Raw genomic sequence first — 21418 nt, 5'->3', positions numbered from 1 at the left:
TGGCAATTTTGAGCCATTGTGGCCACAAAAATTGTGGCCCTCAAACATTTTCCTAATAAATAACTTAATTATGTATTGTTTAATACTAAAAAACACTAATTTTATTTTTATCTTTACATAAATCTAGTCATAAAATTGAATTTAGAAATCTATTAATAGGCTCAAGTGCAATTCACATGAGATTTGAGTGCACCACTTTGGACTTTTACGAGCACCAAAGTCGAGTGCCTCATTCCGCTTAAGTGCTACTTTCAATTTTTTTTTACAGAACATCGAAATAGTACTAGGAGAGACATTGCTCGAATATTGTTTAGCGCCTCTAAAACTTAAGTCATAATTGACATTCTAAATCAATTTTCTAATATTAAAAAACACATGTACTAGATACAATTATAGCTGAGATTAGATTGGAGAATGCTTCCAATATTGTATGTAAACATCTTCAATCTTGTCAAGTTTTAAAAAGATAAATAAAAACTATCTTAATTACAACCACTCCTATGTTGTGAGAGTGAAAACTACAAATATATAGTCATAACAAATTTTAATCTAACAATGTCCATAATTTTGTTGACAATATAACATTTGATATTAGATAGTTTTTGAACAAAGTTATAAGCAAAGTTGTTAAAGTTGGAATCTTAAGTGGGATAGTTGAGAGGGACATGTGAATCAGATTGTAAAATGGAATCGATGATCTACAAAAATAAAATGAAAAATCATCAATAATGATAGTTTATGTTACATAATTATAAAATGATTTAGAAAAAAAATAATAAATTTGATATAATACATCTTCTATTTTAATATAAATTAGAAAAGAAGTTTGAAAAAAAGAGTTTATACTCATTTTTTATATATATAGATATACTCATATACATGCATATTTATAAGAAATAAATATTAAAAAAAAATTAGTATGATAAGAATTATAGTAGAATCAAGATGATATGTGATTCTACATAACTAAAATCATAATCATTTTAAAATCTTAGTAAATTTAAGATATTATTCATAAGATCCATGACTATAAGAATCTAAATTATATGTAGAGATTAATGAATTCATAATTAATATAAAGATAATTAATAACACATTAACCCTAATTCTCTCTATCTCTCTCCGCAACATGGGCCTGCCCAATAAAATTATAGGCCCATACCCATATTTGCAGGCCGTTTTGGACCATATGCTGCCGCTTCTCCTCTCCCCCAATAAACCCTCTCTCTCTGTCTCAACTTCCTTATCTTCACTCTCTTCCGTCCCTAAACCCTCTCCTCTCTCTCTCTCTCTCTCTCTCTCATGTCTTGTATAACAAAGCCTGTATTCAAGCCCTTGCCTATGGCAAATGGGTGCTTAATTTCACTTCCAGCAATCTTCAGTAGCAAAACTTCATACCCATATCTTTCAATCCCTTCCAAACCCATCAAACTCCATCTCTCATGCTCCTTCTCTTCTTCACTACCCTCTTCTTTATCCCTCAACAAGACGACCCATTCTTCCTCTATAGTCGCCTTCGTTGCACAAACCTCAGATTGGGATCAACAAGGCAAAGACACCACAATCGTTGCTGAAGAAGAGTTCAGTTGGGGAAACCCAGAAGTTGGTGATACAGACGAAGAAGGGGCAGTGGAGGTGGTTGGAGACGCCGGAGAGAGCGGCGGCGAAGAGGGGTTTGTGGAGGGAGAAGGAGAGGAGTCGTATCCGGAGCTGTCCGAGGATGCAAAGATTTTTGTTGGGAATTTGCACTATGAGGTTGATAGTGAGAAATTGGCTCAGCTTTTTGAGCAGGCTGGTGTTGTTGAGATTGCAGAGGTAAAGTTCTATTCATTTTATTTTGTGTATTTTGTTTTAATTTGTATGATTTATGGTTATTGTTCAGTTTGGGTAAAGTTCTATAGGTCTCAGCTTGTGTATTTTGTTTTGATTGGTATGATTTATGGGTATTGTTGAGATTGCCGAGGTAAAGTTGTGTTCATCTGAGCATGTGTATGTTGTTGTAATTTGTACTATGATTTATGGGTTTTGTTGAGATTGAAGAGGTAAAGTTGTCTTCATCTGAGCTTTGTGTGTCGTAATTTGTGTGATTTATGGGTATTGTTGAGATTGAGAGGTAATTCTATTCATCTGAGCTTGTGTGTTTTGTATGATTTATTTATGGGTATTGTTGAGATTGCAGAGTTAAAGTTGTGTTCATCTGAGTATGTGTTTGTTGTTGTAATTTGTACTATGATTTATGGGTTTTGTTGAGATTGAAGAGGTAAAGTTGTGTTCATCTGAGCTTTGTGTGTTTTGTTTGTAATTTGTGTGACTTATGGGTATTGTTGAGATTGCAGAGAGGTAAAGTTCTATTCATTTAAGCTTGTGTGTTTTGTTGTAATTTGTGTGATTCATGGGTTTTGTTGAGATTGCAGAGGTAAATTTGTGTTCATCTTAGCTTTTATGTATTTTCTTGTAATTTGTATGATTTATTGGTATGTTTAGATTGCAGAGGTAAACTTATTTTCATCTGAGCTTGTGTATTTTATTGTAGCTTGTATTGTTGAAATTGCAAAGGTAAGGTTGTGTTCATCTAAGCTTGTTTATTTTTGTTGTAATATATATGACTTATAGGGTTTAAGGATGTTTTTGATGTGGCGGTGGATATGGGTTCTGTTTTGTTTTTGTAGGTTATTTACAATAGGGAGACTGATCAGAGTCGTGGGTTTGGGTTCGTGACGATGAGCACTGTTGAAGAAGCTGAGAAGGCTGTGGAAATGTTCCACCGTTATGTAAGTTGTTTATATTTTTCCTTTTGTTAATTTCAATTACATTTGTATGTGTGTATAAAAATGGTCACTCATATTGATTATGTACTGGTTAGTCTTTCGGGCAAAATTCACTTTCTCCCCTTGTAGTTTGGGGTTGGAGCACTTTATCCCCTTATAGTTCAAATATAGATAGAGAACTCCCTATGGTTTTGTAGTAAATTGCAATAGTTACACTTTTCGTCCAAGCTAACGGAAACTGTAACACACTCTCCAATTTTGAGAGTGGGTCTTTTTTCTATTTAAAATGAAGTTAAATTAAAATACAAAATTACAATTATACCCTCCTCCTCCTCCTCCTCCTCATCATCATCATCATCATCATCATCGTCGTCGTCATCATCATCATCATCTTTTCCCAAACCCTAAAAACCCTAACCAGTCACTTTCTCTCTCATTCCCAGCAGCCCATCTTCTTCTCCAGGTTTTGTCGACGCTCTGTCTATCCATTCCAACCATCGCTACCTCCTTTCCCTAGTCATCACGACCTTCTCTTCCTTCTTTGAACACCACTGCCAAGATCTCTCTTCCCTCTTCGAACACCATCAGGACCCTAGCTCTCTTCGTCGACAATTCCTGCAACCCGTTTTTCTTTTTCCGAACACAGATCCTCTCCCTTTACCCCTTTGCGACTACCGCATAACCTACGGCGGTGTGTGTGGTGTTTTGTCAGATTCATTTGGGAGTTTTGAGGTTGCTGGTGATGATGGAGGAGGTGTCGGCAGCTGTTGAATTTTGATGATTTGCCCAGTTTTTTTTTAAGGCGCCGGTGGTGGTGTTGGGTTGCCCTTGTTACATATTTCTATATATGTATGTATGTATATATATGGGATGTATGTATCATATATATATATATATATATACAGTGGCAGAGTCACATAGGGCTTAGGGGGGTCACGTTTCCCTCCTGGATTTTTTTTAAAAAAAATAAGATTTTAGACAAAAATAATATTTAGAATAAAATATCAAGAGCATTTTTAAACTTATGAAAACAATAGTGATTGTTTTATTGAAAATGAAGTGACTACAACAAATTATATTTTTATGTATAAAAATTTTCTGAAAAAATCTCAATATAAAGGTAATATCCATATCATTATTGATATGCAAATATAATTAATCTCACTATATATATATATATATACATATAAAAATTACTAGAATATTAGTTATATTTGTATGTGGAGTTCACCCTTCATATGTTGCTTTATTATTGGTTGGTGATATCAGATGTCAATAATGACGTGATATCACTATTATATGAAATTTTTACTCAAATTTTGTAAAAATTTGATTTATCTTAACATTATATAATTTATTTTACGACTTAAGTATATGACTTTGTTACATTGTCCATGATACATTAGTTATACGCAATACTTTCTTTTCGATTTTACTTGAAGTTAATTGTAAAATTTTATGTGAAATACTTTTGTAACAATTTATTTAATTTTTTGTACTTAATATTAATTCAAAAATTATTATTATCTTCTTATTGTTGGTTATGAAAAAAAATTTAAAGTTGTAATTAATAAGGGTCCCTTCTGATTTAATTTCCTGACTTTGCCATTGTATATATATATATATGTGTGTGTGTATGTATGTCTAATTTAAAAAGAGGGAAATTAAAATAAATATTAGGTGTTTATGAATTTTTTTCAAAAAACAGTTTCAGAATATACGTGATTTGGATGTGTTTACCCACATTCTATGAAGCACCGATAGTTCAAAATAAGTGCCGTATCTGTGTCGGACACACAAACACTTCTGGGACACGCGGACACTTCGGAGACACGTATGGGACACACCACGTGACGTGTGCTCTATATAATTAATTTATTTTCAGGGGACATTTCGGAGAGACACTAGGGACATGTCAAGTTGTCTTTTTTTTTCATTTTATTTAGTGCTTTTAATGAATGTTGAGTGTTTATTATTATTTTTTTTTAGATTTAAATACTTAATGGATCATACATTAAAAAAAAAAAGATAAAAACTGTAAGTGTTAATTTAAAAGTAATTTTTTAAAAAAAATTATAATTAAAGTTAATTTTTGTTGATATTGATTGTTTGTTAATGTAATATTAATCTAGATAGCAAAAAAAAAAAAATATGAAAACATATTTTATTGCCGTGTTTTCGCCGTGTCCATGTCCCCATTTTCTTGAAATTGCCGTGTTTGCATCCACATCCGTATCCGTGTTTCTTAGCCCACATTCAAGCATTAAATTACACTGGTTTTAAAATTTTAATTGAATTACTTCTGGGTAATGTTAGAAATTTTGTGTAATATAGAAAAGAGAAGGAAAAATAAGAGAAGAAAAAAAAAACAGAGAATCAGAGGGGTATTAAAGTCACTTCACACTTATTGTTAACAGAGTTAGAGTTGCAATTTAATCCTGAACCACAGGGGGTTTTGTCACGACTCGCTCCCCGTACATAAGGGTTAAGTATCGTAATGACTAGTAACTAAGGTTACCTCCGGCCAATTCATAAACAAATTAATAAACGCGAGCAGAAAAAATATTCAAGTGAGGGTACCAAAATAATCATTGGAGTTTCTATTTTTATAATAAAATTTATTGATCAACAGGCCGATATTTACATATAAACATATCCATAAAAGTGCCGTATGTGTCTATTCCGCAGCCCCACATCTAAGACTTTCCAAAAACTATTTCTGAATTGCATTGTTTCTTGAAAATTGGTAAATAGCTATAAGCATATGGCAGAGTGAGAAATATTATACCAAGAGTATAAGGGGCACAAAATAACTATGGATAGTTATGTAACTAAAATATTAAAGATAACTTAATCTGAACAAATAACTATTTAAGTAGCAAAACTAAGATTATGCAAATAAATAACCATAACCACGGTACAGAACAAAACAGATGCATGGACTCAAGAGGTGGCTCGTACGAACTCTAGAGGTGGCTCCCACAACAGTGTAGCACTTAGCTCCGTACAACACTTAGCTCTGTACAACACTTTGCTCCACACCAGAAATCAGAGTGTCAATGGATCCATGACAGATAGAGGGTCACAAAGTGACCAAACAGAGGTCAATGGTTATTTAAGTCCCCCAAAGCATGAGACTCTCGTGGTGGTACTTACAAAACATAATTATTTATAAGGTTATTGTCAAATATTTTTTAAAATATAAACTAATATATCCATGGATTTTATTTTAACAAATAGAGTTCAGAAATTAATCCACGTAATTGAAATATTAACCTACTTTATATTAATTTATAAAACATAATTTGTATAAAATAAATATGATAAGTCAAAACATACGTAAAATATATTATGGTAACTCAAGGTATAATATGACTCACCTTAACTTTAATACCTCACTCTTTCTTTTCACTATCAAAGACCCTCTCGGCTTTCATTATTTTTCTTCCTTTTCTTCGTTTCTTTCCTTTTTCCTTCCTCTCTTTTTTTTCCTTTTACTTCATTTCTTTCTTTCTTTCCCTTTCTTTCTTTTCCTTTCCACACGGATCACCTCCTCCCTATTTATAGGGAAGTAAGAACGTTATCAGCGCGAATCCTCCCACAAATTCGATCATAAATTATATAGATTGATGTTTATCTTTAATAAATATTTAAGATAATTATACTTTGGCCCAGTTTTCTAATATAATTATATAAATAAATTAATCTCTAATTAAATTACACTCTATCGTATATCAACAGAAAATTAATTATTTATTTTACTACCACACGCATTATTATTATTGTTATTAATATTATTATTTATCTACTCTTACTTTTATATTTATTTATTTACTATCTTTAATTTTAATTTAGCCTAACTAGTATTATAATTTTATATTTCTATTAATTTGATCCCAAATAATAATTCCTAATTTAATTACACTTTATCTCATATACCCGTAACATTTAATATTTTATTTTACTCTTACGGAATATTTAATTAAACATTTAGGGTTTTTCTCATTTATAATTAAATAATATTAATATAAAATTTAGAGGACAACTTAAATATTCGGGTTGTTACAGGTTCTCTACCTATATTTGAACTTATAGAGGGTAAAGTGCTCTAGACCCAAACCACAAAGAGGGGAAAGTGAATTTTCCCTTTTTTTTTTTTATTTTTTTTTTATTTTACACCTTATTTGAAAGATTTCTAGGATGGGCAGTAACAATATTTCTAGAACAAACTAACAAACAAGAATGAAAGGTGCAAACACTCAATAATTCAGTGATCACCATTGTTAACCTTTAAGAAATTTAGTGATCACCAGGAGGTTGTGTCCATTTTGAGTCTATTGAAGCTGAGAAAATATAGTTATTCTCCATTCTAGGATATGCCTAACATCACATAGTGTTCTAATTGTTCAACAAGACATGGTGAGTTCCTTTCTGTTGCAGTAAATTAATAATGGAATGGTGATTTTTGCTTCATTGCTTGCTGACAAAAATTATTGGGGTGTCTTGGAATGAGAAGTTTGGGCTGCAGTGTCCCCAATTTTCCGGAGAACGGTGAAGGAGGGGAACTTTGGAAAAGAGATCCATAAAATTAGAGATACACATGTATATGTAAATATGATGCTTCCTTCATGCAAGACTAATCAATGTCCAGATAGGCAAAATGTTCTTCCTGAATCTTAATTTGCCTTCCTACTTTATGTTAATATTGTAGAATCAGATAAGTGATCTTTCATTATCATTTCTTCTGACAGATTTTGATTATAAAGAACCTGTGCCAACATATATAAGTATTTAATAACATTTCTAGATCATTGTTACATTTTGATGGATAATAGTAATTTGTATCCTTGCTTGTTTTTTGAAAAAAAAAAGAAAAAAAAAGAGGGTAAGTCCAAATTAGAGAATGATGTTGACTTTCATGTATCATTGCATGATTGTGTTAGTCCATTAATATGGAGAACAACTGCTAGTCATGTCATAACTACTCCTAATACTTGAGGATTGAGGAAGTTGGAGAAAAAATTCACAAGGATGAGATTAGTTGATGTATGGCAATTTTTATTTTGACAGTGGGCTTATTGATATATCATATTGAGGGCTTTAATTGGGCTCTATGGGCCAAAAATATGTATGCATGTTGCTTGTTGTCAAAGCTCTCAGGCTTGAGCTTCTAGGGAAATTGTAAGAAACTTTACAATGATAACTAGGCAATTAAAGAAATTGTTGCTAGTTTTAGTTCAAGAGAACAGTGGGGTAGACCCTTCTTTCCTACTAGCAGCAAAAAAGGATGAATATATTTTTATTGTGGGAAACATCAGTAATAACCATGGTAAGGACCAATGTATTTCTACTGCAAGTAAATTTATTCAAGTGTATGTTATCATATTTTTTCCCCCCAAATTGAGTAATTTCTTCTTTTTTGAGCATCCTTCATCTAGTTTATAAGATGAGAAATTTAGCCAAAACCCTTTCATTGGGCCTTTGTTTGGTGAAAAGAATAGTCTAATTTGTTTTGCTTTATAAACCCCCTAAAGAGAAAATACATAATTGAGTAAGGACAAAGTAAAATATATTCTTTTTTTTTTCTTGGACAATATTGCCAAAGTAACATGTTACTGTCAAACAGAGTAACATGTTACTATTATTGTTTACATCAATTTTGACGGTATTAATTTTTTTTATTTTAAGAAGTTCATAGTTAACATGGATTTTATTTGATAGATCTTAATGAGAGAATTTTAAAAATACTAATTTTATTAAAAACCGACATCTACATCAAAAGTTTTATTGTTTTAAAGTTTAATATTTTGATAATAATGGTATGTGTTGGACTTTTCAAGGAAAACTTTTTGTACTTGTCTTTGATACATTAAGCCAAATCCCCCTTATAAGATTGCACTATGTTGCAAGCGTACACATTTTGGCATGTAATGTCCTTACTCACATTCCTTTTTTGCATTAAACATGATTGCTTGTGACCTTTAAAATTGTCCAAGGTTGAATTGAAGCACAATGTTTTTGATAAGAGTCTTGCCTCTCGTCAGCTGATCAAGTTATTGAAGAAATCTCTGCTTGCTGAAAGTGAGATAAATTGATGATTTCACACATGAAGTAATGACATTGCAATGATTCAAAACATTACAATCAAGCTCCCCAGTGGACCACAATCTGAGATTCTGCTGGATCAAATAATAATTCACTCTAATTATTTAGTTTGTACGATGCATCCACAGTGGGAACCTAAACCTTTAAAAAGTGGTTGCTTGTCACAACTATGGGAATGTTTAACTCAGCATCCTATACGATGGTGATATCTTTGATTAGATTCGTCATTCGTGTCCTTGAAAATAAGCAGTGTCTAGAGTATGGTAAAGTTAAAAGAACTGACCATGAATGAGATTGAGATTGAGATTGAGATTGAGATTTGTCTTCTTGTTTGAGAATTGATTTTGTATTTTGAACAGGATTTAAATGGAAGGCTTTTGACTGTAAACAAGGCTGCTCCAAGAGGATCACGGCCAGAACGCCCACCTCGTGTGTTTGAACCTACCAATAGAATCTATGTTGGTAACTTGCCATGGGATGTGGATAGTTCACGCCTTGAACAGTTATTCAGCGAACATGGAAAGGTGGTGGATGCTCGGGTAGTCTCTGATAGGGAAACCGGTCGTTCACGAGGTTTTGGTTTCGTAACAATGTCAACCGAGGCTGAATTAAATGATGCAATTGCCAACCTTGATGGAAAGGTACTACAAATCCATCCCGTTCTTCCTTATGATTTGCATTTAACACAATAACATAATGACTCAGTTTCAAAATTTTAAATTTGTTGGACTAGAAATAAGTTTTCAGAATTCATTTCATGAGCATCTATAACTCTTTTTATTGGGGGATGCTGCAGAACATGGGTGGGAGGGCCATCAGAGTAAATGTTGCCGAGGAAAGACCGAGGCGCGGCTTTTGAAATGAGATGAATTCTAGTACACCATACTAGTTTATTTCTTTCTTGCTGAAATTTGTTGTGATTTTGGATGATTGTAGCAGATAGTCATCAAGTACATTTTACAGTTTTACTAATTCTTGCTTTTCTGCTTCTTTTTGCGCCTTCCTTCTGCCTTCCATCTATGCGTATTTTGAGCCTTAGCCTTACAAAGCAGTATGTATGTACTGATCCCGATTGGGTTAATGCTATGCACGATGAGTTGATTGCTCTTGAAAGACTCGTACTTGACAGTTAGTTCCATTGCGTGCAGATAAAAACTTGTCGGTTGCTCTAGTTGGTCACATACATAGATTGTTAATTTTAGTCCATAATTTGTAAAGGTAGTTAAATTTTTTTCTTTTCTTTTCAAGATGAGTTGATTGCTCTTGAAAAGACTTGTTAGTTAATTATATAAACCTTTATTTGTTGCTCAAGATGGTAGCATATATAAATTGTTAATTTACTCCAAAATTTCTGAACTTAGTTACTTATTATTTTCGTTTTATTTTTTATTTTTCTTTTTGAAACCTATTTGCTTATATGTAGTGCTCGTAATTTTACTCGAAGACAAGTTGATTAGTCTTATTGTGAGAACTTTTTTCTCATTGTTTTTTTTTTTTTTTTTTATTTTGGTTGTTGTTGAAGATTCGAAATATAATATAATACATGTAGGTCATGTTTGTTTGGGTGGACATGAGCTTGGGATTGGACTAATAGTCCAATAAAATTATTAATCCGATGTTTGGTTAAACAATTAAAGTACGGACTAATTATTTTAAACTTAAATATTAGTTAAGATAGGATACATAATCCAACGGATTCGTAGTCCTAGGACAATTAGTCATAGGAATGCTAATCCAGTCCGCCCAAACAAACATGGCCTACGGTGTGTTTGATTGGGGGGATTAGGAGGGAGGACTATCCACTATTTGGATTGTAATCCAAATAGTGCACCTTATCCGTCGTTTGATTTTTTTTTAGTCCGGCGGACTCCATGTCCGGCCGGACTCCATGTCCCCCATATGGGGGACTATCCTGTCCTGGGGGGGGTGGGACAGAAAGTGGGGGACTAATCACTGTTTGGATTATATGCGAAAATGACCATTTTGACCCTCTACTATTTAATTATGTATTATATTTAATAAAATTCAATAAAATTTAAATGTCTCAATTTAAAAATAAAATAATTTTATTTAACTTTTTATTAATGTTTTATTTATTTAATTTTTTATAGATATTTTATTGATGTTTTATTTTAAAATTTTGTTTATGTTTTATTTAATTTCATTGTTTAAATTTAATAGATGTTTTATTTAAACAATTAAATGTTTAATTTCAACAATAAATAATTTCATTTATTTAAATTATGTTTTATTTAAACATTTAAACATTTGTACATCAACATGTTTATTAAATTATTTCAACATCTGTACATCAACATGTATATTTATTTAACATCTATTAAATTATGTTTTAATACGTCAACATTTGATTACATCTACATTTGTTAATTGTTAATTACATCAACATTTGTTAATTGTTTAAACATAATCTATACATTAACATTTATTTAATTGTTAATTGTTAATTTTTTAAACATAATCTGTACATCAAAATAATTTCAATGTTAATTGTTTAAATAAAAATTTAAACATTTAACCATTAGTATGTTTAATTTCAACAATAAATTTTTATTTGTTTAAATAAAAATAATCTATACCAGTCAAATTTTTTTATCAATATTAGTATGTTTAAATATCTTTAAACGAAATTTAACCATTAGTATGTTTAATGTTTACTAAAAATAATTAAAATATTAAAGATATGTTTAATATTGCTATTACATAATAAACAATTGAAAAAGGGTAAAATAGTCTTTTGTTCATTTATCCTATCCAGTCCGTCCAACCAAACGTTGGATTCACTAAAAATAGTCCTATTCAGACATCTAATCCCATGAAAAAACAAACACAGGATACATATCCAATCCGACCAAATAGTCCGGGGGATTCACAGTCCCAGGATTCAAGTCCGATGGATTCTAATCCCCCCTTTTCCAGTCCGTCCAATCAAACACACCCGTAGTCTACTCTTTAAAGGTACGAGAGAGGAGTTGTTCAATAGGTGGCATATAGTAGTAAAATATGGGCTAATGGAGCACTTCCACCCAAGCTCTCATAATAGCAAACCACAATAACTTCATGAATGAACTCTTGCTAATCTTTTTTAGTTTATCTGTCTTCATAGAATTTGATACAACTCTTTCAATAAATTTAAAATTTTTCAATTTTTTTTTTCCCGCAGATCTAATGATTCGTCCTTGTTCAAATTGAGACATTGGAGTCCATTTAACGGTTAAAGATAATTGGAATTTTCTTTTTGTACTTTCTCAACTTTGATTAGTTTTTTGCTTTTCACTACAAAAGTAAAAGAGCCAATCTCTCTCTCTCTCTCTCTCTCTCTCTCTCTCTCTCTCTCTCTCTCATATTCATGGAAAGTTGGCATCAGTCGTGGTCCAAAGTGAGAAACTTCATCAAAACTCATCACCAAACATTCGAAAATGTGGGTAGCTGAGGTAAGATTGCTTATGCAATTTTAAGCATCCCATGTTTCAAAATACCACCACTTTGAACAGAAGTGCTTATGCACCAACACGAGTGCTTAATTAACTAATTATCTACTAATTATAATGCTGATATAAGCTTCTTTTCCTTTTCTTCTATGCCTTCCATTTCTTTGTCTAGTCATTTTCTCATTGGATTTGTCAATTATTTAGACTGCTCTTGGTTTATGGATGTGTAGAAGAAAAATAAAAATGAAGAGGAAAGTGAAAAATAAAATAAAATAAATAAATAAGCTTAATACTTTATTCATTTTACTCTTTTCCTTAACCCCCCCCCCCTCCCCCAAAAAAAATTCTTCTAATTCAAGATTAAAACATGACCTTACGAAAATTTTAGAAGTGTTTTAAGAACAAACCAAAAAATGCAGAAGTATTGCTGCTGGGATGTGCATCAGCATCCCACAAGCATTAGATTTCGTTTAAAATACTTTAAGAAGATAAAATGGATGAGATGAATGTGAGTTCAAATGTCTTTAACTTTTTTTAGTGTTGTGTCTGGTCTTAATTGATAGACATAATTTACGGATGACTACGAGTATTGAAAAGTTTACTCTACAAGATAGATTCAACATGACCCTACTTGGGAACAAAAATTAATTACAACGGTGATACCATCCGACCAATAAAATATCGTAAATGAGATTTGTTTGATATTTTTGTCTTCCCTAATCCAATCATGTTGTCCCTACTAATATTAGCCCTCCCTTTTGTTTCTGGCTATTGTTGTGTTGTTTTTGTTCAATGAAAATTAATTTATCAAAAACAAAAAGAAAAAGCACAAACTGTCCTGATAGCTTTATTAACTAAGGGAACATGTTAATGTTAACATTAATCCTTACGGAAAACCCTCATTAAATTCTGTAAAGACATGGTTATTATGGGTCCACCATGTTCTTATTTCTATCCAGGCAAACATGGCTTTAACAAAATTCACACCCCAAAAAGCAAATGAAAGAGGAAATGAACCAAACCAAAGCTAAGTAAGAAAGAGCATTCAAGAAAATCACCCTTCACAAAAAAATAAAAATAAATCAACATCAAAATCAAAATCAAAATCAAAATCAAAATTAAAATTAAAATCACCAGTGATAACAACAAGGTTTAATGGCTAGAATGAAGATTGAGATATAGCTAGCTAGGCTGCTTTCATGGAGGAGCATTTCTTAACTACGCAGGCAAAATAAGTTTTCTTTTAAGTCTACACCTGTTCAGTATTGTTTTTGCATTTTTTATTTTATTTTTTCTATTTTCATTTTTGCCTCTTCAGAAACAAAATAATAAAAGGTTTGTTGTAGGTTATTTTATCCGATTTGTGGTTATGACCTGTTGGCGATGCTCACGACCCAATTAATGGGCTTACTAGTTCTGACCTGATTCTTGTTTCATTCAATCATAGTATATATTATGAGTTATTTTGAGGATTAGGGTTATGAGATTAAACAGAAGTTTTGCTACAAAAATGGCTTTTGATAGAAACAGTCGGTCATTATAATTTCTCTTCTTTTGATAGTTAAACCCTTTGTCGTTTTTTGTCCGTAGATGTAGGCTTTTAGCCAAACCACTCATATGTTTGTATTCTCGTGTGATTCCTCCTTTTTACTTTCTCGTTTTTGTTTGTTCCGTCATAACAAAGTTCAAAAACTTGTGATAACGGTTTTCAAAAATAAATATATGATATTTCTAAACAATGGGTTTTCAAAAAAAGTTTGCCAAACTAGTTTTCTACTTCTTTTCCCCCAAAAAAAGTAGAATACAAACCACACATATCAATGAGCAGTGACTGAGCATGGTATTGTTGTGACAACAAAAAGCACAAACCTACCCTTCTGGTAGCTTTATCAACTTAACATGTTAATGTTAATCAAATGACCTCAAAAAGGGCTTAAGGGAACATTAACATTAATCTTTTGGGGAACCTCTTCTTAAATTCTGTAAAGACAATGTTATGATATCTCTATCCACCAGACAAACATGGATTTAACAAAATTTAAACCCTCTGGCAAGCAAGGTATAACATGACTCAATTATAGAATTTATTCCAACTTTTCGTCCTTATATATAGCTTACCCTGAGCCACTGCAAAACCACACAAAAACCCATTTCATCCCCCTCCTGCCTTCTTAATTCCCAAAAAAATGGAAAACAAGCCCACAATGCAGCAACTGGCCAAGAATGACCGTCGGATGTCATTGTCCGATGACAGTGCCATGATGAAACAAATTCAGGGAACCCATTCGCCTGATGGGCGTGATGTCTATGCCAAGCCCATTCTCCAAGTCATTGAGGACATCCTGAACCATGTCACTCCTGACGTTGCTGGTGTATGTTCAAGTCCTCTTCTCCTTTCTTCTCAAAACAAAACATTATGTTCTACAAGTTTCTTGCTATTTGTCGCTATTGGGGTCAATTGTGTGTTAATTTTATGCAGGGCATGCATGGACACACTGATGCATTGGAGGAAAGGACCACTGTGGATGGACTTGATGCCATCCTAGATGAATTGGCTTACATTATGCATAAAGTCTTGTGCGAGGTGTAACTATTGTGCCTTTGAACTTGCTTAATAATTACTAGTGGTAATGGGGGGGAAAAAGTGACAGTAGTGAGGCTAGCTTATGTTAGTGTTTTCACTGTTTCTTTTTCAGTATGAGCCTTTTCATAGTGCTTATTGCTAACAACTGTGTATGGAAATAGAACACAAAGGTTTCACAAAAGAGAGAGTTTTGTGAACTGTATGTGTTCTATTTTTGTGCAAGTTAAAGAAAAAGAAAGATTCCATCACCTTTTCAAAATAACAGTAGTTAGACTAGTTCAAAATGACAGTAGTGAGACTAGCTTATATTAGTGTTTCCATAGTTTCTTGTGAGCAAAAGCTTTTTCATAGTGCTTATTGTTAGCAATTGTGTATAGAAATAGAACACAAAAAGTTTTACAAAAGAGAGACAATTTGTGAAACTTTCTATGTTCTGTTCTGAGCAAGTAGACTCCTTGTATTGTTAGTCTAAGCAAACATTAGTCCTCCATTCACATGCAATTTTTGCCACAAGCTCTTATATAACAATTTCATAAGTCCAAAATCCCATTATGTAACAACCGATATTTAAAACCCTGATTAGGACTATAAATTTGTTCTGGCAGCTATCATGCAAGTGCTCGAGTGGAGCAGATGCACACGCAACAACAATGGCGATACTAAACATGCTTTCAATCTACTCATGGGATGCGAAAGTGGTGATTTCCCTAGCAGCCTTTGCTGTAAATTATGGAGAGTTTTGGCTTGTCACTCAGCTAGTTACCTCTAACCAGCTTGCCAAGTCTGTAGCTCTCCTTAAGCAATTACCGGACATCATAGAGCATTCTAGCACCCTTAAATCCCGGTTTGATGCAATTAAAAACCTTTTCAAGGCTCTGTTGGATGTAACCAAGTGCATCGTTGAGTTTAAGGAGCTTCCTTTGCAATATGTTTCACCCGACGCAACGCCTATGTCTACTGCCTTGACTCATATTCCAACTGCTACATACTGGACCATCCGAAGCATGGTGGCTTGTGCCTCACAGATTACCAGCCTTTTAGGCATGAGTTACGAGTAAGCCTCATATGGCACGCGTGTTCAATCCAAATTCTCAAATTACTTTTATACCATACATTAGTAACAACTTTGTTACCCTAATTGCAGGCACATCGCATCTGCCACTGAAGCATGGGAGCTCTCGAGCTTGGCGCATAAGATCAGCAACATAGACGTTCACCTTAAGAACCAGCTCGGGATTTGTCATCATCACATAGGTGAGCCGTCAGTTGAATCCTAGATGCTAAGAATTAAATTTAAACATACTACTATGGAAGATTAGGTGTGTGAGACTCACATTACCTCTAAAATTACCACGATATTCATTTTCTGAAGTTATTAAAAAATGTTTAATAATGGGATGCAGATGAGAAGAGACATGCAGAAACTTTTCAGATGCTCATTCGCCTCTTCGAGATGTCCCATGTCGACAATGTGAGGATTCTTAAGGCATTGATTTACTCTAAGGATGATCAATTGCCACTTGTGGAAGGAACTACCAAGAAAAAGGTTAGTTCTTCATAAACCCTCCTCTCCAATTTTAGGTTGTCTCATCATTTCACCAATTTAGTAGTTCATTCATATATACATATTCTCAAACAGGCTAGTATAGAAGTTCTAAAGAGAAAGACTGTGTTGCTGCTCATATCAGATCTTGACATCGCCCATGACGAGATTATGTATCTTTCCTTGTTACACCAAGACACACGGACAAGGACGGATCTTCATTATGAGATCGTGTGGCTTCCAATTATGGATAGGTCAACAAAGCCTTTGAATGATGCGAATCAGCAAAAGTTTGAGCAACTACAATCGATGATGCCATGGTACACGCTGCACCCTTTGTTGCTTGAACCGGCAGTCATCAAGTACATTAAGGAGTTTTGGCATTTCGATAAGAAGCTCATTCTAGTGGTGTTGGATCAACAAGGTAGGGTTGCATGCCCAAACGCGCATCATATGGTTTGGATATGGGGGAATTTGGCCTACCCTTTCACTATCATGAGAGAAGAATTGCTTTGGAAGGAAGAGACTTGGAGACTTGAGCTATTGGTGGATGCCATTGATGAAAGCATAATGAATTGGGTAACTATACTGTCCTCATAATTTTGTAAGCCAGGCTGCAAATAAATCGAGCTCTTTGTGAATTCGGCTTAGTTCGTTAAGTAAATAAATGAGCCCGAGTCCGATTTTTAGGCTCGTTTAATAAATGAATCGAGCTTGAGTTAGAACAAGCTCGGCTTGTAAGGCTCAGGCCATTTATTATTTATCTACATAATAGGATAAATATATTATTTTATGTATTTAATATTATAAAATACGATATATGTGTGTTTAATATAGAATATTATTTAATGAGCCGAACAAGCTTGATTATTGAGCCAAAATTTTTCTTTATTATTGAGCTTCAACCCAAGCGCGAGCTTGATTTTTGAGCTTGATAAACAAAGGAACCAACATTGAACCCTGCAAAGTTCAATTCAACTCGGCCCATTTACTTGTAGATACTCTGCTTCCTAATATGCATACGCAAGCACCAAAGTGTTCATTTTCAATTTCTATTACCTACTCAAACCAAATAAATAAATTTTAAATTCACAAGAGATTTGCACGCATAGTATTTTCCCAAACCGCTATTTAGAAAATTGTCCTAATCAGTTCTCTAGAATTGGCTTCGAAATGTGACATCTTTAAATCTTGTCTTAATTCAAGCCTTGTTTGATTTTCTTGATATTATTGTGGAATTATCAGATTGCACAAGAGAAATACATTTGCTTGTATGGAGGAGAGGACATTGAATGGATTCGAAAATTTAGTACCATTGCAAAAGCAGTTGCGGGGGCTGCAGGCATTGTTCTAGAAATGGTTTACGTGGGGAAGAGCAGCCCCAAGGAGCGAGTGCGAAAGCTTAATGCAATCATCAATGCAGAAAAATTGAGTCACTATTGGCCAGACCTCATGTCCATTTGGTTCTTCTGGGCGCGGTTGGAGAGCATGTTGTACTCCAAGATGCAACATGGCAAGACTATCGAAGATGATTTGATAATGCAAGGAGTGTTAAGCGTGCTTAGCTTTAATGGGAGCGATCAAGGATGGGCTATAATGAGTAAAGGATCGGGTGAGATGGCCCGTGCCATGGGTGACCTTTTTTTAACATGTTTAGCAACATTTGACACTTGGAAGGATAATGCAAAGGGAATTGGTTTTATGGCGGCACTCAATCAAAAGTTAAAAGAATTGCATACCCCGCAACACTGCAACCGCCTTATCTTGCCAGGGATAAATGGCGGTATCCCTGAGAAGGTCATATGTGCAGAGTGTGGTCGGCCCATGGAAAAGTACTATATGTATCGTTGTTGTACCGATTGAGAAGTGTGTTGAAGATTGCTATATCATACATTTATGCTTGCTTGTTGCAAGTTTGCTTTGGTTGTGAGATTTAGTGATTCGAAAGAGTCTAATTAGTACTATAGTGCTTACTATGATGGTGATCAAGATTATGCTAGTTTGGGGCTCTATGATACCTCTTTATAAGTTTGAGATTGTTTTAAGTGTGTTGTAAGAATGTGATGGCTATAATATGTATGACTGAAATTACTCTGCATTTTCCCTCTCCCTTTGCTTTCTTTTTCTCAGGGAAAATTTGAAGTTTATTGGGGATTTTGCCATAGATGCAGCTTGGTAGAACTAGTAATGCCAATTATCCTATGAAGCACTGATAGTGATATAGATATCGACATGGGCACAAACATAAGGCGTAAAATTTTTCAAAAAAATAAGGACGAAAACACCACTGGAAATACGTCAAAAATATTTTATTTGTTATGTATATGAATGACTTGGAATTGATGTTATTCATATCATAGCTTACCCTGTCTTTTGTTACAACCCATGCCAATAAATAAGTTATTTGACTCGTTTATGACTTTTTGATTTTTATAATAATTAAAATAATCTATTTTGTTAGATTTTAGTTTTTTATTTTTATTTTTGGGTATAAAAATAATAATAAAAATAACAAAAGAAAGAACATTTTTTTTTTTTTTTGGGCAGCTAAGATAAGTCAACTTTTATTTTCTATTTTCTTGGCCTGTTTTAGAAAATAAAATGATTTTTTTCTTAAAAAAAGTTTTTGTTTGCTTGAAAAATGATAAAAATGATTTTATTTATTTATTAGGTTAAAAAGACCAAATAAATTGGTTTATAAAGCAGTGTCAAAGACGCTTGAATAAGCTTTGAAGGGAAAAACAGCTTTGATTGAATAGTTTTGTCAAATAGTAGATTTGACTTGAGATTAAGCAAACAGTTATTCATTGTGACTAGTAGAATCATTGAGATGATAATATCGCAAACACATTTTAAAATCTTAGATTTTAATGAAACCCACATAAAATCTACATAAATTTCACATAAATCAAGGATCAAGAAGTTTGTGACATTAAAAATATTTTTCGGTAGTTAATTTTTGGGTTTATTAAACTTTTAGTCCTTATAATTTTAAATATATATTTCATTTTAGTTCATATAATTTTAAATTAAATAATTTGGTCTCTATACTAAGTGTAGTTTCAATTTGATTTTTTTATTTAAATTAAATATTAAAATTAACAATGTTATAAGATGTACATATAGATAAAATTAATAAAAATTTAGACAGAAGAATTAAATTAAAACTGAACTTAAAATACATGGGTTAAATAAAATTTAGATCACATTATAAAAATAAAAAGTGTAATTAACTCTTAATTTTTTAATCTCTAGCAATTTTTTTGGGGTCATGTATAAGCCTGGTCGTTCATTCAACTTTCTCCTTTTTAGCATTTCGTTTATATTAGAAAAACTTACATGATAAGGACTTGTACCATTCACTGCCTTTAGTCCCATCATCAAGTCGGTCAACTCTATGCAAGTCTTGCCCCTCTACAAACGCCAATATCAGAATTTGATATTTCATCCTTCAGTTTTATGAATTTATGGCCCCCATCTAATTGTAATATAATGCATAAATTGGTTGATAATAAATTCTCTACCCAATATATGGGGTGTTTGGGATGTCATAAAAAAGTTTTTTTTTTTTAATTTTTTAATTTTTATTTTCATGACTTTTTTAGAAAGTTATGTCAAAAATTTTTGTTTTTTTGGTCTGTTTCGTGTAGATAAACTTAAAAAGTAATTTTTTTTGAAAATTCTAAAAAAAAATTGAAAAGGCCAAAAAAGTCTGTTATTTTTTTTTATTTTTTGAATTTTTCTGTCCATCTCGTTATTTAGACGTGTAAAACTTTTTTTTAAAATTTAAGAAAAGTTCACTACTTTTTTTTAAAAAAAAAAAAAGGCCTGAAAATTTAAATTGTGACACGTTAATCTTTTTTTATATATTAATTATTTAAATACTCATCCATTTATTGACTTATTTAATATCAGTCGAACTTTTATATTCAAATTTCATATTAGATTTGTGAGCAGGTAGATTGTTTAAGATGATATAAATGAGTGTACTTTTTGATTTTTTATAAAATATGGGTTGAGTTTGGGTTGGGTTTAAAGTGAAATATGGGTTGAGTTTGGGTTGAGTTTAAAGTGATGTGTTAGAGAGGTGATGTGACTTAAATAAGATGATGTGACTTAAATAAGATAGTGACTTTTTGACTTTTTTCAAATATGTCAAACCAACCCTTAGGCAAAGTTTGGGAAGACTAAAAAAGTGCACTTTTTGTCTTTTTGGACTAAAAAATTGAGGTTGAAAATATGGATGTTTGGGTTAACTTTTTGATTTTTTATTGAAAAATGTGTAATAAAAAATTGTAAAAATTGATTTGTAGGGAAAAATTTGAATTGGGAGTTGTGCAGCCGTAATTGTTGACTTTTGGTGAATAGTGTTAACTTTTTAACTTTTTGAGTAACTTTTTGACTTTTTGGCTTTTTTGGAAGTACCCAAACTTGGCCTAATGTTGGTTTGGATTTTTTTATTTTTAGGCCAAGTTTGGCATGTCTTGAAAAAGACAAAAAGTCAAAAAGTCACTATCCTATTTAAGTCACTTCATCCCTCTAATACATCACTTCAAACCCAACCCAAGCCCAACCCATATTTCATAAAAAGTCAAAAAGTACACTTATTTAGATCATCCCAAACAACCCCATAATATTAATTTATAAAAAGTGCCGGCGTAATACAATTTTAGACTGGACTCTTCAATTCATCTTAGACGAGAAAGAAGTAAATTTCTTTTGTGGAAACGAAAAAAGAAAAAAGAAAAAACACAGTTAAATACTTAAAAATGAAATGTATGGTATAAATTTAAATTTATTATGGTGTTGGTTTGGCAAGTGGGTTGGGGCTAAAATAGCCACAAAAGACAAAACAGGCTATTTTAGCCACAACAAACAAAACATCACATTCAACCCATAATCATTACACTCTTCTCTCACAAAAAAAAGTCAAAAAGCCAAAAAGCCAAAAAGCCCTTCCCAAACCAAA

At 32.6% G+C, this 21418-nt stretch overlaps 2 protein-coding genes across 2 annotated transcripts; both read left to right on the top strand.

The window, feature by feature from the left end:
• The first annotated feature begins 26 nt into the window (after positions 1–26).
• LOC114312166 (28 kDa ribonucleoprotein, chloroplastic) lies at positions 27–9986 on the top strand. Its single transcript, XM_082866320.1, has 4 exons — positions 27–1815; positions 2670–2771; positions 9233–9514; positions 9670–9986. Exons 1-4 carry the CDS (start codon positions 1303–1305, stop codon positions 9730–9732), a joined length of 960 nt encoding a protein of 319 aa, XP_082722446.1. The 5' UTR covers positions 27–1302; the 3' UTR covers positions 9733–9986.
• A 377-nt stretch (positions 9987–10363) lies between these two features.
• On the top strand, positions 10364–18547 carry LOC114312191 (protein SIEVE ELEMENT OCCLUSION B). The gene is made up of 8 exons (XM_082866319.1): positions 10364–10422; positions 11836–14694; positions 14802–14906; positions 15512–15960; positions 16051–16160; positions 16310–16452; positions 16546–17028; positions 17695–18547. The coding sequence occupies exons 2-8, from the start codon at positions 14509–14511 to the stop codon at positions 18310–18312; spliced, it is 2094 nt and encodes a 697-aa protein (XP_082722445.1). The 5' UTR covers positions 10364–10422; positions 11836–14508; the 3' UTR covers positions 18313–18547.
• Positions 18548–21418: the final 2871 nt, after the last annotated feature.

This window comes from Camellia sinensis, chromosome 4 (assembly GCF_055761805.1).
Source record: "Camellia sinensis isolate YWXY chromosome 4, ASM5576180v1, whole genome shotgun sequence".
Taxonomy (NCBI): domain Eukaryota; kingdom Viridiplantae; phylum Streptophyta; class Magnoliopsida; order Ericales; family Theaceae; genus Camellia; species Camellia sinensis.
The sequence above is the reverse complement of the archived record's forward strand: the minus strand, read 5'-3'. Positions and strand labels throughout refer to the sequence as shown.